The following is a 15108-nucleotide window of genomic DNA, read 5'->3' as shown; positions in this document are numbered from 1 at the left end:
GTGTGTGCATGCGTGCGTGTGTGCTTTGTAGTGAAGGCTGGGGTCCTAAGTTTGCTATTACAAGGAACAAGGATGAACCTTTAGTTTGCCAAAACCGTCATGAATGCAGAGATATCCTTAGTCTCCACAGGGACATCAAGTTATCCCCACCACAAAAAAAAAAAAAAAAAAAAAAAAAAAAAAGATGCACTAAAGCACAAGGATTTGACACCAGTTACAATCTACTTGGTGTCTTATCCCTCCTTTCAACATGGAAGCTTACTTCTGCATCTCAGGTTCTTCTCCCTTGGTGGTGCCTGAGATGGACAAATGATAATTCTCAGAGAATTCAATGTCTGTATGGATAGTAACAATTCCAGATTAGTTCAGGACCTCAGGACATCATAATATTTAGGAAATTCTTCCAAATAATTTACAGCTATTTCATACATTTCACTTAAAAGGTGGTATCTGAAATGCAAACATAATGCTCCAGTTTTCAGTAATGGAAGTTGTGAGGACTGATGAAATAGAAAACCAACTTCCTTGACTTCAAGAAATAATTCCAGATGATGACACAACTGCTCAGTGTATGTCTGGTTGGATGATATGATAAGATACAATAAACTTTCCTTTAACCATGTATGTAGTATCCCGTATAGCGTAATTGCACTGAATACTGATTGGAGAAGATCAGTACTGCTGCAGGACTAAGGCTTGCTTTCCCCTCTTCATCTGTGAAGCAATTTTAAATCCACATGTTAACAAAGGCAGATAATCTGGGGGGGGGGGGGAATAAGGTAGGAAAGCAGACTGGTAATGAAAATGATTGCTACCTTTATTGCCAGTAACTGGTCTTTATTTCTACGTGAAAAATGTGTGAATGATGTAATATTTGTGGACTCAGTTACACATATTCATCTGCCATGGGTATGAGTGAAAACCAGGGTTGGATATCCAGATTAGCTTTGGTGCCTCTCTGGGAATCAGTCATGAGCAGTAGGCAGGCACAGCAGGCAGTCTCTATAAAGCACACATCACAAAGAACAGCTACTATATCTTAACAGACAAATGTGCTAGGGATACAGAGCAAGAAATTACTATGTTAGAGAAAACAATTGAGGAAACATGTCGAGAAAAAACTTACAGGCAAAGCAGCATCTTCCTTTTTGAACCTCTGGTTTTTCGGCCATTCTTGGGTTTTTGGAAAGATCGTTATGGACTCTGAGAAAGAGACCTCATAGGAGAGCTCTTCTGTTACGGATGGGCTGCCTTTATCTAGTCCACAGTCTAGACAACTATTAGCTGTAAATAAGGGAAATTAAATATGAATGCTGAATGTTGTCTTGCATTTAGTACAGAGACATTAAAAAATTGAACCAAGATGACAAAAATCTTGAGAAAGTAATAAAGGAAGTTCTTCAAAGAGGAATTTCAGTGTATACCACAGCATGTTCCTGTTTTGTCTGGAGGAAATAACCCCTTCGAAATAAAATCCCTATTTTCATTTTAGATTATTTAACTTGTTGCTTTTCGTGAGAAAGATAGTCAAACTGGAACTTCCTGTTTATCAGGAATTATTTAGTTTTTGTACTCCGTCCTTGTCTACTCAGGCCAGAAAACTGTGGTGCACTTGTCTAATGAACAATTAAAAATAAAAGTTCCTGACAGAAAAATGTCATTGACACAGGTTCTCAGGTCACTGTTGACTGACTTACAATCATAAGATATTATGCATAAATTCATATGTTCACATACATATATTTCTCACAGTTGCTAATTTAGGTGTGTAGCACCAAAACAGGATACAATGTACAATCTTCCAGGTTGAAAAACACTATATCTACTGGCATTTCTGGTAGTTATTGTGAAATGACTTATTGCTCTACTCTAAAATTTAGTCACCTCCTGAAATTAGTGGATGCCAGGGGAAAATTTCTGAAATCAGTACAATCAAGTACAGAAATATCCTATTGTCATGGAGTCCTAAGTGTGATAACACACATGAGTTCCAGTGTTGCCAACTTTCATGACTGATCTCTCACATCTCAGGACAAATTTTAGGTTTCCCTTAAGGGCCAGCTCCTAGACTCATGCAACTCGAACACAATCATAATTTTCATTGGAAGTGAAGTAAAATTTCAGCCCCCAGGACTGCAGAGAAGAGTTTACTAACATGACTCAAGTGCATTCAAAAGCTATGGAAATCAAAATGCAAATTAAAAAGCATTACATATTTTAGAAACATGTATGTGTCCCATTATTTTTAAATCATTGCATTTACAGATACAGGGACTTAAACAGTTTTTGCAACACCCTTTATTTTGCAAGTCTAATATGAAAAATCTAAGCGTGTTATTAAGCGGCTTCTGAACTGTGGCCTTAGACATTACCTAATGGCCAAACCATTTAGAGTAGTTTCCATCTCTCTTTCCACCTTTGGACCTGGGACCACAGAATGTCCGTAGTACCTCTGGCCATTTGGTTCCCCATCTGTTCTCATACAACTGCTTGCAGAGCAGACGTATCAACAGAGCAGCTTTTGGAACCAAGGGAAATGTCTGTGGCACTATATCCAGAGGTAAACAACTAAGGTACTAGTTTAGAAACTCAAGTATTAATAGTTAAGCCCTGAACAATGGTGATGGGAAGAGATTTCAAATTAAAAGATGGACATTCCTGTGGAAGGCTGCTGACTGTTATCCAGATGCTGAGTAGAGCAGAGCCATTGTGTTCATTAATACTGCCAGTCACTGTCAAGGCAAAGTGTTTAAGGGATGTTCAAAATAACACCATTAGTAGATCAGAATAATAAGGCAGAACCAGAAAAATTGTAAATTTCCAATACTACAGTTTCTGCAGTACTAGAGAGGAAATGTGAAGGAAATATGCATCTTTCTTGTCATGATTTGCAACAAGAAAATACACTGCTGACATATGCTGGACAAATTCTGCACCACGATGTTTAGAGGTTATTTTTTGCATTCCCAGCCTTGAAATGATCAGTACTTTTCAGACACTGATGCCTCAAGGGCAGCAGTCTGTGTCTGTACAACACCGGTTTTGAATGGGAAACTTTGGTTCCTTCATGACAATAAGCTGACAATGATTTTAAGAAAATATATGTAGCACGGCCCCAACATGAAAGAGAGCACTAACCTCTGAACCACAAAAGGATCTTTCTGTCTATCATTTTCCTAGGAGGAAGTGAACACTGGTTACATGTTGGCATACTCACAGCTAACTGATTTCCAAACTGGCTTCTGCCCAGGAAGCTGGATACCATTAGAAGGAACTGGTGACACTGGAACTGTCTCAAATGTGGGCTGATAGGCAAGGAAAAATGATCAGACCGCAGTGAAGGTAAACGTCTATGGACAGAAACTGCTACAGTTCAAGCAATAGCATATCATTCTCAGCTTACACTCTTTTGCCAAGATTAAACAACCTGTTGTGATTCGCCAGAGTACATTTTTCATAGCCAAGCCTGAGAATTAATCTTCCCCAGGCTGTACAGATTTGGATCATGTTGAGGTCAGTAATATTGCATCTTGCTGTAGCTAATGAGTTCTGTCCTATATAATGACTGAAATTAGCTAAGTAAGTTGCTGTACATAATTGCACTAATCAAAAGGTCCTCATCAAATTGTAATCCATCTTGCTTTTAATCATTTTGGCCACAAATTTTTTGAAGACTCTCTGACACATATTGAATATCCACTGCTCCCAAGCACCTGCCAGAAATCAGGCTGTTCACCACCTTTATGGACTTAGGCATCAGGAAATTATTAATGGATGAATGTTCTCCCATAGGTTATGTACTAACAAATTATCAGCGAACTTCAAAAACAGTTTTAGGGAAAGAAGACCTTTTCTATAGTCAAATTAATTTATTTTTGCTCCAGAAATCATTCTGCACTGTGTGAAAATGGAGGAAATGTGTGTGGCACACCAGAGAAGGGGCTCAGAAGCCCACAGGGTGATTTGCAACCACTGTCACCTCTTCTTGGCAGTGGAGTTTTACTCTTGTTCTCAGGAATTTGGGACTCATAAAGACAAATCTGAGTGTGTGTACCTGTGGCAGTAGCAGATTATCTGCATGTTCTTCATTTAAAAAAAAAGGTCAGGAATTTAAAAAATGCTCTAAATGGTACTCAGTGAAAATAACTACAATGTCCCAAACCAGCTTTGTAATTTTTCTGCTGCCCTTTGCATCCTGGTGAGAGCCCTTGGAACCCCTCCTTTCTCATACCTGCTGCCTCTCCATTCCCTAAGCAGATGAAGCAGCCCCAGCTTTCTAGTTGAACCTACAGCTGAGGGCCCCAATGTGCATGCAATAGCTGCTCTTTAAATTGCTGTTTATCAACAAGCAATGACTCAGGGCAGAAATTTTTTCTTCGCCATTCATAGCCAAAGCACAGGAGCAGCATTTAGGCTGCTAAAAAATGTCAGATATTTAAAAGACAGGCAGCTCTTCCAATTGAAAGCCTGAAATAATGTTGATGTTCTTTTATTCAGTCTTATTCTCTGAGCTATTTGTGTAACAAAATCAAATGTAACATGAATGAAATCCCTCCTGAGAGAGTCCATTCAATGGCCCACGAACTTGATAGCAAACAGGATTTGAGTCACATGGACTTCCTTTGCCAGAAGACTACAAGGACCATTGATTACTTTAAAAGGAGAACTCTAGGATCTTTTCATGATAAAATCCTTTAACATTTACACAGAGGGTTTTAAGACATAAAAAGCGTGATAAATTTCAGGTGGAAGTATGGAAGTGGAGGGGATGGTTAAACTTGCCACAGCAATTTGGGAAAATCAAACATTAAAGTAGTTATTCTACTGCTTAAGATCCAGATGGAGAAAGTAATGGTAAATATTAACAACTGGCCCATCTACTTTCACTGCTCAAAGTGTCTGAACCTGAGAACAGTATTCAGAACAGATTTCCAATGAATCAAGTTTATTAAGAAAAACATCCTTCCAGCCTTGTTACACAGGTGAAATTAATAGTGAAGCAGCTGCAGTAATCGGGTTCGTCTAAGCACAGTGGAGCTGGCAGAGGGGAGCTGACAATACAGCCCTGCTTTGCACCCAGCAGTGCTTGCAACAGCTTGCAGGATGCTTTAGCTAGTGGCAGTTGAATAATGTGAATTGTGTACAACATCAGGGGTAGTTAAAAATGTCATATTCTTGGTCTTATTTCCCAGCCTCCACAGTGAGAGTGTATAAAGAAGCCAAATCTATGTCTCTTTTGTGAAAATCTCTTCCAAACAGGACCAACCTCCTCCCCCCAGCTTTTTAAATATTAGTATATTATGATAAAAAGAAAGGGAAGACTTGGAAAAAAATACTTTTTAATCCATGAATTTTAAAGATCTAGATTATTTCTTTAGTAAAAAAGATTTAAAAACTTTGGAGGCTCATGCCTTAATGAATGTAAAAGGTTAAGAGTCACATTGTGTTCTTAATTAAGTCAGGAGAGCTTTACTCATTTGGCTGGGACTCCTTTGAAAGCAAGACTTCTCATATCCTGATTTCTGACTGAAAGTGATTCATTAGACAGTTCTCATTAGCCGATACTAAAAATGAGCCCAGTGTTTACCAGCACAGTGTACACAGAAATTTCCAATGGGAAGAGGAAACCAGAAGAGCAAGAGATGAGGTAGATAGTTCTTTAGTAACTACCTTGATTGTAGAAGATGTAAAACCAAAGCATTGGAGCACCAAAGCAACCAAATTCTATTGTCAGCCCTGCAGCTAAGGGAAATAGTCAGAGGAAGATAGCCTTATAGCTCTGGTTAGGGTACAAGTTGCCCATGCTTTGGATATATTCATATTTCCAAGCACTATCATCACAAACGCATTTTCATGCAAATAACTCTGGGTTTGTTAGTGATTCTTCTTTAATTAGGTCATGATTTTCTCATGCATTTCTCAAGTAAAATGTTCCTAAAACTCTTGAGGAGTTTTGAGTGATCATAACGTACAGGGTTAGGCTGTTAATGAGCATAATGCTTCATTTCTTCCCTCCAATAACAAAATCAGTTTTCCCATCCATTTTTACTTTGCTGTTGATTATTCTAGACTTTGAGTACTAGCATTACCTCTAGCTTCTGATGGAAGCAGCGGGACACCAGCAATAAGGAAAATCAGGCCACTGTGATTAATAAACCATCCAATTTAAATCTTGGAGTGTGGCTGTCAGCAGAGCCTGCTGTAAGTAGGCTTGTCTGAAGCAGAGCAGAGGCACCTCAGCTGGGGCCAGCTGCTCCGGCAAGGCAACACTCTCTGAGGGGCAAGGTACCGCAGGTGCTGCATTTTGCCCCCAGAGATCATGGCACCTTTGCAGAGTGGGCAACAGAAAACAAAACAAAACAAAATATGAGAGCAAACAAAAAAAGGAAATACGGCTTGCATTTCAGTCCACTAGGGCTGTTGATGGAACACTCCTTCCCTGAGAGGATCGGCCTCAAGGCAGGATGAGAGAAAACCACCCTTTGCTCTGTGCTGACCCTCACAGAAACTGCCTACCAGGCAGTAATAGTGAAACGTCTAGCAGGCAGTTTTTTTCAGAACAGAGAGAAGAAACTAGGGCAAATCTCTCTTCCCAACCCTGAATAACAACTATTTATGCCTCTTCAGTAGTCCCCTAAATCTCATCTCAGGTGACCCTAGTGAGCTAATCACCTTTTATCTCATCATTAGCCACAGATTAGAGTAATCCATCCTGTGACCCATCCCTCTAGGCTCCTGCTTAGGTTGTTGGGAGGAAGGTGTAAATCCATCCTCCTAATGGGGAGGATTATAAAGTTATGTGAAACAATTAGTGCTGTTTTGCTATTTGCAACACATTTACTTCTTGCCTTCCCAACTAAAAAGCAGGATGGGAAAGCAAAACTGCATGTCATTTCAAGCAGTCTTTTTAACAGCCTCTCTTCAGCAGCTGTGCTGAAAAAATTTGCCCCTCCCTGTCCCCTGTTGCTCTTCCTTTTTGGCTGGGTTGTTTTTAATGTGGATCACTTTCCCAAACTGATTCATCATAAAGATTCATCGACAGCTGTAGTGCCATGCCCGAAGAGGTAGCAGAGCATGAAGGACTGCTTCAGCTGATACCCCCTGAGAAAGGACTACTCGGGAGACCCCCAGGTTAGGGCACAATCTCCCCTGCAGTGTGTTTATCCCTGAGGAGCTGGTAATTAGGGTGAAGTTTCTAAATCCCATAATAAACAGCAGAGATAAGAGCAATGGGAATGTCAAAGTGGTATTGGGAACCTTGCAGGCTTTTAGAAATACAATCTGTTTTGCAGCCCATTGGAGGGAGGTGATGGTGTGCTCTGCAGCTGTATTTGTTTAACGTTTAGGTAAGCACCCTGCAGAACAGCATATTTTTTGTGGAAAGAAGAATTAGAAGTCTTAATTACTTATTTGGTCTTATCTTTCAAACTTTCACAATGCAGAACTAGTAAGTGAGCTGAATTTCAGAGGAGGTAAAACAGTGATTTGAAGGGCAATGGCTCTGAAGCTCCTGATTCCTCTAGCAAGTGAGAAACAGAGGTGAAAAATAATCAGGTCAAAACCAGATCAATAATGTGCCTATCTGAGAGAATGGGCACAATATTCATTTAGTTGATTGAAGTTTACTAGGAAATTTAAGCTTTATTATAATTTTTAAACATTTCAAACACATTAATGTTTACAGATACTTGAATCAGGAGAAATGTGCTAATCTAATAAGAACTGCCATCAGCTTTTTAATGTTCATGCAAACATGCCTGATGATTTCTCATACAAGAAAGTTTGCCCACAGGAAACCACTAGATGCTTCTGGATATGTTTGTGGAATATGTGTAAGAGGTTCCAAAGAGCCCAGATACTTAAACTGGAGACAAATAATTTAACTCCCCAACCACTATATCTTTGTAATTTTAATATAATTATGCAGCTACTATTTTGTTTCCCAATTTTTTGTTTTAAATTCATCCAGGATGTCAAGCCTTGAGGAGAAGGTAGGACAAATAGAAAATGACAAAGCAATTTCATAGTGAAAAAGAGTTTCTTTGAGTTTTGTAATGGCAAGAACTTTAGTATTAATTTCAAAGCTTGTGAGCTTACTGGCGACTCCCATTTAAGACATCATGACTGACATATATAAAGTCATGCATGTTGTTTTGAGCATTGGACTAAACTCACACATTTGACTGCATTCATCAAAATGTGTGAGGATAGGAATTTGTGCATTTAGAGCTATCCTCAGGGAAAAGGGGATGAAACCACCAAAGGTAATGCTCATTTCTGAAGCCGTGAAGCAAATGAACAGTTAATAGATTTTCATTTGCTACATAAGTGAAATGTAACTGCCAGTGTACCCATTGCAATCATGCCGGCAGGTGTTTAATTGCTTATGCATATTTGAACCCCACTTGCTTCATTAGATAAGTTTTACTTCACTGCTGAGACTGCTGAGTAAATAGCAAGTGTCCCCAGAAGCCAGCAAAAATTTGAATAGCTGCCAAGAGTAACTCACCAATTTTGAAAAAATAAAGGAGTAAATGTTAGTCTTGATAGGAGATTGGAGGAGGAAGGCTGGCAACAAATACAACATTATGTTACAGGTTATTTGCAAAACTGTGCACCATCCATTTTAATTGATTTCTTCTTTTTCTCTTAAAATGTTATAAATAGAGCATTAAAAGTCTGGACTTAGGCTCAGGAACTGCTACTGGCTGTCTATACATTGTCAGCAGAAAATGGTTCTTGTCTGGTAGAAGCTTTGATAAGCTACTTGTAAAATGCGTAAAAAACTAAGCTCAAAAGCATTCACTAGGATGCATTATCTACTTACAGAAGAGTCATTGGTGCCAAAGATGTCTCGCACATCCCGGACTGTGTGCTTGTTCTTCTTCCTGAGGGTCTGAGTGTAGGTGTTGTACCTCTTCTGTACGGCAGCAGCTTGGGTTCGGGTCAGAGTGGACAGTAGGGCTTGGCCGTCCTCCTCTTCAGCTCCCGAGATCAATGTAGATAAACCTACATCTTGCAGCCATTCTGCCTCCAGCTCCCCTTCTGCAGAAGAAGAGAGCACATTACCAGACCTGGCAAGGGAAGTGACATGGTGGACTGCTGCCTTAGCCTTTACCTTGAGAAGACTCCATTTCCAATCTTTCTAAGGACACAAGTGTAAGTTAATTTAGATTTGTTAACATACCGTCAACTTTCAGTTTGGCAGTGTCTGCACAGGAGAGGCTTAGAAGAACAGAAGAGGCGTTTTGAACCTGTGCATCAGCATACTCATGTGAAGAAGGCAGTAGAGTAACTACCCTGACACAAGGTCACTAAAAACTAACCCTTCATTTAAGAGCATAAATCCCCTTGATTACCATTTATACTATGTTGTATCGGATGAAGACACTTGACAACTGGAAATTAAATTGGTATTCCAATTAAAATAAGCAAAAATAGTGAAGTGGCATATACAATAGAATAATGTATTTGCACACTAAGGATGTGATTTGAGATGCCAGGGAGTCAGGTGATAATCGGACAACTAGTGAAGATGCCACACTGACAGAAGCTTGATGTCCACTTAGTCCAATAGCCTTTTTTGAAAAAACCGATTAAGAGCTGAAGCTGCTCGCTAAAGAGCAAGGGTCAGGTATGGGTAGGTGTCAAAGAGGTCAGGTAGGGGTGGAAGATGCAGCAATAGATATTCTTGCATGCTAGGTATCATCTGATTTCAAATAATTAAAGACTGGCTAGCACTCTACACCCCAGAGTTTCTTGGTATCTTGATTAATGAGTAATATCTTCTTGAGTCCTGTTCAACACCACAACTGGCTCCATAGTGAGATCATGCATTGTGTGAAAAGGTATTTTTTTTCCTGGGTCTATCTGACATGGGACAAACTTCTGGCATCTTCTCACAGCGATACACCTGCAGCCCCCCCACTACCATAACCTTGACATGCAAAGCCAATACAAGGTTTCAGCTTGCTATCTGTTATATTAAATTAATATCCCCTGTTACTGTAGGACAGGGAGAAGCTCCCAATCTACCTTCTCTAAATCATTTAGTAACTTTAAATTTTGTTGTAATTGCTTTTTTTATTTGTCTGCTTTTTAAAGTATACAGTCATGGTCTTTTAAAATCTCTCTTCATCTAGGAGATTTTGAGGGCCTTCATTTTGTTTCTGTGAACAATCTTAGCTCAGCAATATGCTGCTTGAGAGAAGACAATAATTGCATTCCAGCTTTGACTGAAGAAGAGGTATTACAAATAAACAGGTCAAACAGGAAATGGGTTAATTTGCAGCATGTTCTATAAAACAACTAGTCAATGCAGATATTGTTCTTGTCCCAGAACTGGACTTAATGTCAGGTTGGTATTTCTACTCTTCCTTTATTGCCTCTTCTTGACATCAGAATGCAGGCAGATTGATAGATACCAGTCTGCTGCACTTTGGCAGTTAGATACACAAAAATGAAAATTATGGGCCTGGACATAGGGACAAGTGAAATCATCTTACACATTTGCCATCACTGACTTGATTGTTAACTGTCTTGTCTCTTTACAAAGCTCTACAAAAATATCTAATTCTAAAGCCCCTGCTCTATGTTAGACAGGGGTGTGACCAGCCCTGTATCCTATGAAGTGGCTTGTCTCCGCTCTGATCCTTTCTGTATCCACATATAGGATGGCAGGCTGTTCCTTTCCCTTCTTTGTAAGCTTTGAACCAATGGTTCTTCTGCCATCCTCACTCTTCTTTCTAAGGTCTCTTCTCATTTCCGTGTGCTGCTGTTCTAGCCACATCCATTCATGTTTCTGTTTCTTAATTATATTCATTTTGGCTTTTGTCGTGACATATTATTTTGAATAATTTATTCTTTAATCAAATTTGGCTTTTATGATGCTATAAAAAATAGCAGAGCATACATGAAATTCTGTCTGCTTACCAGCTATCCCTGTGACTCGTTTCCTCTGGCTTTTGCCTTTTTCCTGTTCCAACCATTGACAAACAATAGACTAAGAAATAACGACAACAACCAGAGGAGTAAAACTAATAAAGAGAAGGAATTGCTGCATTAAATAACCCCTCAAAATTTTATGACGTATAAGTTTAAATAAGGGCTAAAAAACCCACTACGTTTGTTTACAAAACATTTTTATAGTGGTAGCTACATATACAGCAGGGTCTTGATACTGTGTTTGATTCTGTGCCACCAGATAAGACAAACAGATAATTGAGAGGGTTCCCTCTGGTTGGTAATTCTCTTTTTCTCATAGAGATTTCTAGGAAAGAGGTGTGCCTCTCTTTGAATTTCAGATATAACCTCAAATAACTCACAGCATCCCAGCCTTTTAACACCAAGTTTTAAAGCAGTTCTGCACATCACTGCCATCTTAAATACCCCATGACTTCCTCTTCCCCTACATTTTCATCTCTTGTATCACTTGTTAAGATCTTCTGTTTTTTCTACTTACCATAGCTACTAATGTCAACAGAGTAAGTGTGCTAATGTCTTCCCCTTGCACTTGCGGTCTGGCAAAAAAAAAGCACCGTGGTTTCGACAATATCAGTGGTGCCTGGTTGCTATCACCCTTTGTCTTCCTTCTTAAGCATTCTGCATCTCTTCCTCTCAAAGACATCTCAAAAGGGTGATGAATATTTGTTTTCATTTTGCCCTGAGGACTTCCACACTGATTTTTAGTGTTTTGATCCTCAGCAAGGAGTATTATCCTATTAGAAGCATAATAGAACTCACTATTATTTCCAAGATTTATAATCCCAGACTGAATATATTCCTGAAGTTAATAAGTAGGACAAGCACGGCCTGGTTGTGCGTGGGTGTATGCACTATATATGTGTTTAAAACAACAGTATGAAGGTAAATGAAGTGTGGAGATGTATTGCATTTTACCTGACAGTTTTTAATTCAGGACAGAGAGGAAAAAATCAATGCAATGTAATGAGGTGTAATCAGACAAAAGGTAGCATGGGACTGCAGCAGAGTTTGCACTGTTGTGAAGATTTAGTTCAGCAGTGATGAAACTGATGGAAAAGTTTCTGAGAACATGGAAAGTGGGCCCCTGTGTTGCCTTGTCCTACTAACTTACCCAGCTTGGTAACTCACAGATATGTGACGTTCCACAGACTGTACAGGCCAATCAGGGACACCCAGTTCACACTGACAATTGAATGAAGAAGACACTAAGAGATTCACAAACTCTATCTGGGGTCTCCAAGCTGGAGAGCATGATCAGACAGGAATTTTCCCAATAAGGTCAAACTGATTGAGGCAGATTGCTTTTCTGCCTTCCCATAACAATAGCCATAAAGTTTCAATGTTACACCTTGATCTATTTTTATTTGAGACCACAGGCCAGCACAAAGAAGTGCAGTTTGGATTTAAGATGTCAGACCATAACCCTCACAGCAGACCAGGACTTCTGATGAATGGATTCTTCTCCTTCTGCTTCCAGGACAGCCCTACTGGGAACCAGTGAGTGGGAGGCGTTCCCCATGGAACCGGTACATGATTGGATCTAGATACCTCTGTGTGGGATACTTATCATGACTGATTACATATTTGGTTGCTTAATAAAGTAGTACTTTTTCCCCCTTTTCACCCTTTTTCCTGGTAGCAGAGTTAACGACATCCCATTTCACGTCAAGGTAAGAAAAATACATCATCATGCGTGTTAATAATTGTATGGAAAGAACACACCATTGCTTCAAAATCTATCCCTAGATCAGCAGTTATCAGGCTAGTGGCTATGATCCACAAAAGGGTTGCAGCAGTTATCGGTGGGTAATGACCTCAAAAGAAATTCAGTTTCATCCTATAGTAACACCTGGTATTTTGTGTTGCACAATATAATGCATTTGTAAGTGGGGTCATAACTGGAAAGAACAAGAACTGCTGTTCTTGATGTTATCAAATTATTTAACAAAGCTGTACTGAAACAAACTAGTGCAGACTATTACATGTTTTTCCAAATACATTATGGAAAAAAGAGGGAAAAACATTAGGGTAACAGAATGAGGTAGTAATCTTCAGAATAATTTGTATAAGTGATGAATTAATTTTGACAACTGGTGAGTCTGAATGATGTAGGCATCCATATATTCAGGCTTATCTCTAGTCTGTCCTTGAATTATATCTAAACTGGGCAATCTCAGAGAAATGGTCAGTTATCAAATTACTGACAGTACCAAATGATATCTAGCTAAAAATTGCTTCAAGACTTTCTTAACTTCTTTATTATATTCTACCAAAAGCCAGAAAATTTAAAATTCCAGTATACTAAATGAACATTTTGGTCCTTTTCTATGTTTTTGTTTAGTTTATTTAATGTTGAAGATGAAGTTTTCATTTAGTGCCTCTCTTTTCTGAATTATATCATATCTGTTCTCCTGAAGCACAAATCAAATCAGTGCAAAAAACCTTATTTCAGAAGTCAATTACCAGCCCCAGTGCATAAACCAGACCGAATTATAGTTTCTTTCCAGTGATGGCTTGTAAATTCAGTGTGATGTTCAGAAGTGGAGCTGCAATGATCATAGACCCGACCTAGTACTTTTGCTCATACTGGCTGACATGAGGAGGAAGTTCAGAGCATGACTAAAGAGATGAGGCAAAGCCCAGGTATGAGGAAGAAGAGATGTTTGTGTGCTCACCATCAGCGGGTTTGAACTCCAAGAGTGTTGCTTCTTCAGATCCATCTTCACTGCTCTCCTTGATGCTCTCCACTTCACACCAGAAGTCCTCCATGGAGGTGCTGTCCATGGAGGCCTGTGAGTTGGAGCGACTGAACGCAGGAGGAGGTGTCGACTCATTGGAAAGCATCCTGTTAATTCTTCGACAACGAGGGAGAGACTTTCTGGAAAGAGATAGCGATGAAAATAAATATACCTTTCTACCATGCTAACTTGTACCATGCAGACAGAAAATGCAACTACGGCTTCACTCGTGACTGTACTAGGGAGCAGAGAACAAGATGTTGGAGGCAAAGTGCACAGTTCTGGTGATCTTTATGATCTTGCTTGTAACAGTTATGGCTGGAAATTTATTTGCATCTAATAATTTACTTCTTTAATGTCCTTTAGTGTTTTACACCATAGAGGGGGACTCAGAAGATGCAATTTCTATTTCTGACACTGATATCCATCTATGAGACGCTGTAAAAGTATTATAAAAACATATATGTGCCTCAGTTTCTCTTTATGTCCTTTCCTGTTTCACTTACTGACTGAAATGCTCCAGTGTAAGCTTCTTTGGAGAAAAATAATCAGACTTGGGAGCCCTAAAACATTTTACAAACTCATCTTGGCTCCAGAAAATAATTAAGAACTTGAAATTCTTCTAATTCAGAAGAATAATTACCTTTTATTTGAAAAGTCTTAAAAATAATTATTTTTTTAAAAATTAAATTAAAATAGAAGAAACCTTAAGAAAATTTGTCTTTAAAATGAAATAATATGGCTTAGGTCAAACAAAAGGTTTTGATCACAGGTTCAAAAAAATTTATAATTCACTAAAAGTCAAATTTCAAGTTATGATTCAATACAGTGATTGAAACAAAACAAAGTAGTTTGTTCCTTACTCCTTTATTCTTGTCTTCTCCCACTGTAAATTCTCACAGCTGAAGACAGTTATACGAGTTCATTCAAATTCTTATAAAACACCCACCACAAAAGTCTTGTCTGACTTTGCTCTTTTGCATTATTATGGCTGCAATACTATAAGCAAGTTTTGTAAGTGTAATTAGATTAGTTACAGTAAACAGTAATAATAACCACAACAATATTTGTACAAAAGAGTCAGGAGGTAACATAATGGCAGAGAGCTAGACTACAAGAATTAATGGAAAATTCTGTCATAAGGTCTTCTGGCCTTCTCTTATCTGAATTGATTCAAATGAAGTTTCCCTTTCTCTTCCTTTTCTTTATGGCATCATCCTCACAACAGGCCTTTGTTTAAAACCACAAGCATCACTTTTACTCCTCTAAAAAAAAAGGTACTTCCTTTTCAGTATTTCCCTCCTTGTCAGAGTTTTCATAATGGAAATATAAACAGTAAATTATTTAATAAAGCTGACTGGACATGCTTCTCCCCTTTACACTGCTA

General features: G+C 38.8%; 1 protein-coding gene across 3 annotated transcripts in view; it reads right to left on the bottom strand.

Moving 5' to 3' along the window:
- ARHGAP28 (Rho GTPase activating protein 28) overlaps positions 1–15108 on the bottom strand; it is a 75771-nt gene that overhangs the window by 20834 nt on the left and 39829 nt on the right. For all 3 annotated transcript variants that reach the window (XM_032987679.2, XM_009964026.3, XM_032987680.2), the window contains exons 2-5: positions 13659–13861; positions 8828–9045; positions 3218–3305; positions 1127–1284 (exon numbers count right to left, since the gene is read on the bottom strand). In XM_032987679.2, coding sequence (XP_032843570.1) covers positions 1127–1284; positions 3218–3305; positions 8828–9045; positions 13659–13861 — 667 coding nt within the window. The remainder of the gene's footprint in view (positions 1–1126; positions 1285–3217; positions 3306–8827; positions 9046–13658; positions 13862–15108) is intronic.

The sequence above is a fragment of the Tyto alba genome, unplaced genomic scaffold, assembly GCF_018691265.1.
Source record: "Tyto alba isolate M040663 unplaced genomic scaffold, T.alba_DEE_v4.0 Super-Scaffold_27, whole genome shotgun sequence".
Lineage (NCBI taxonomy): Eukaryota > Metazoa > Chordata > Aves > Strigiformes > Tytonidae > Tyto > Tyto alba.
This window is presented reverse-complemented; position numbering and strand designations above follow the sequence as displayed.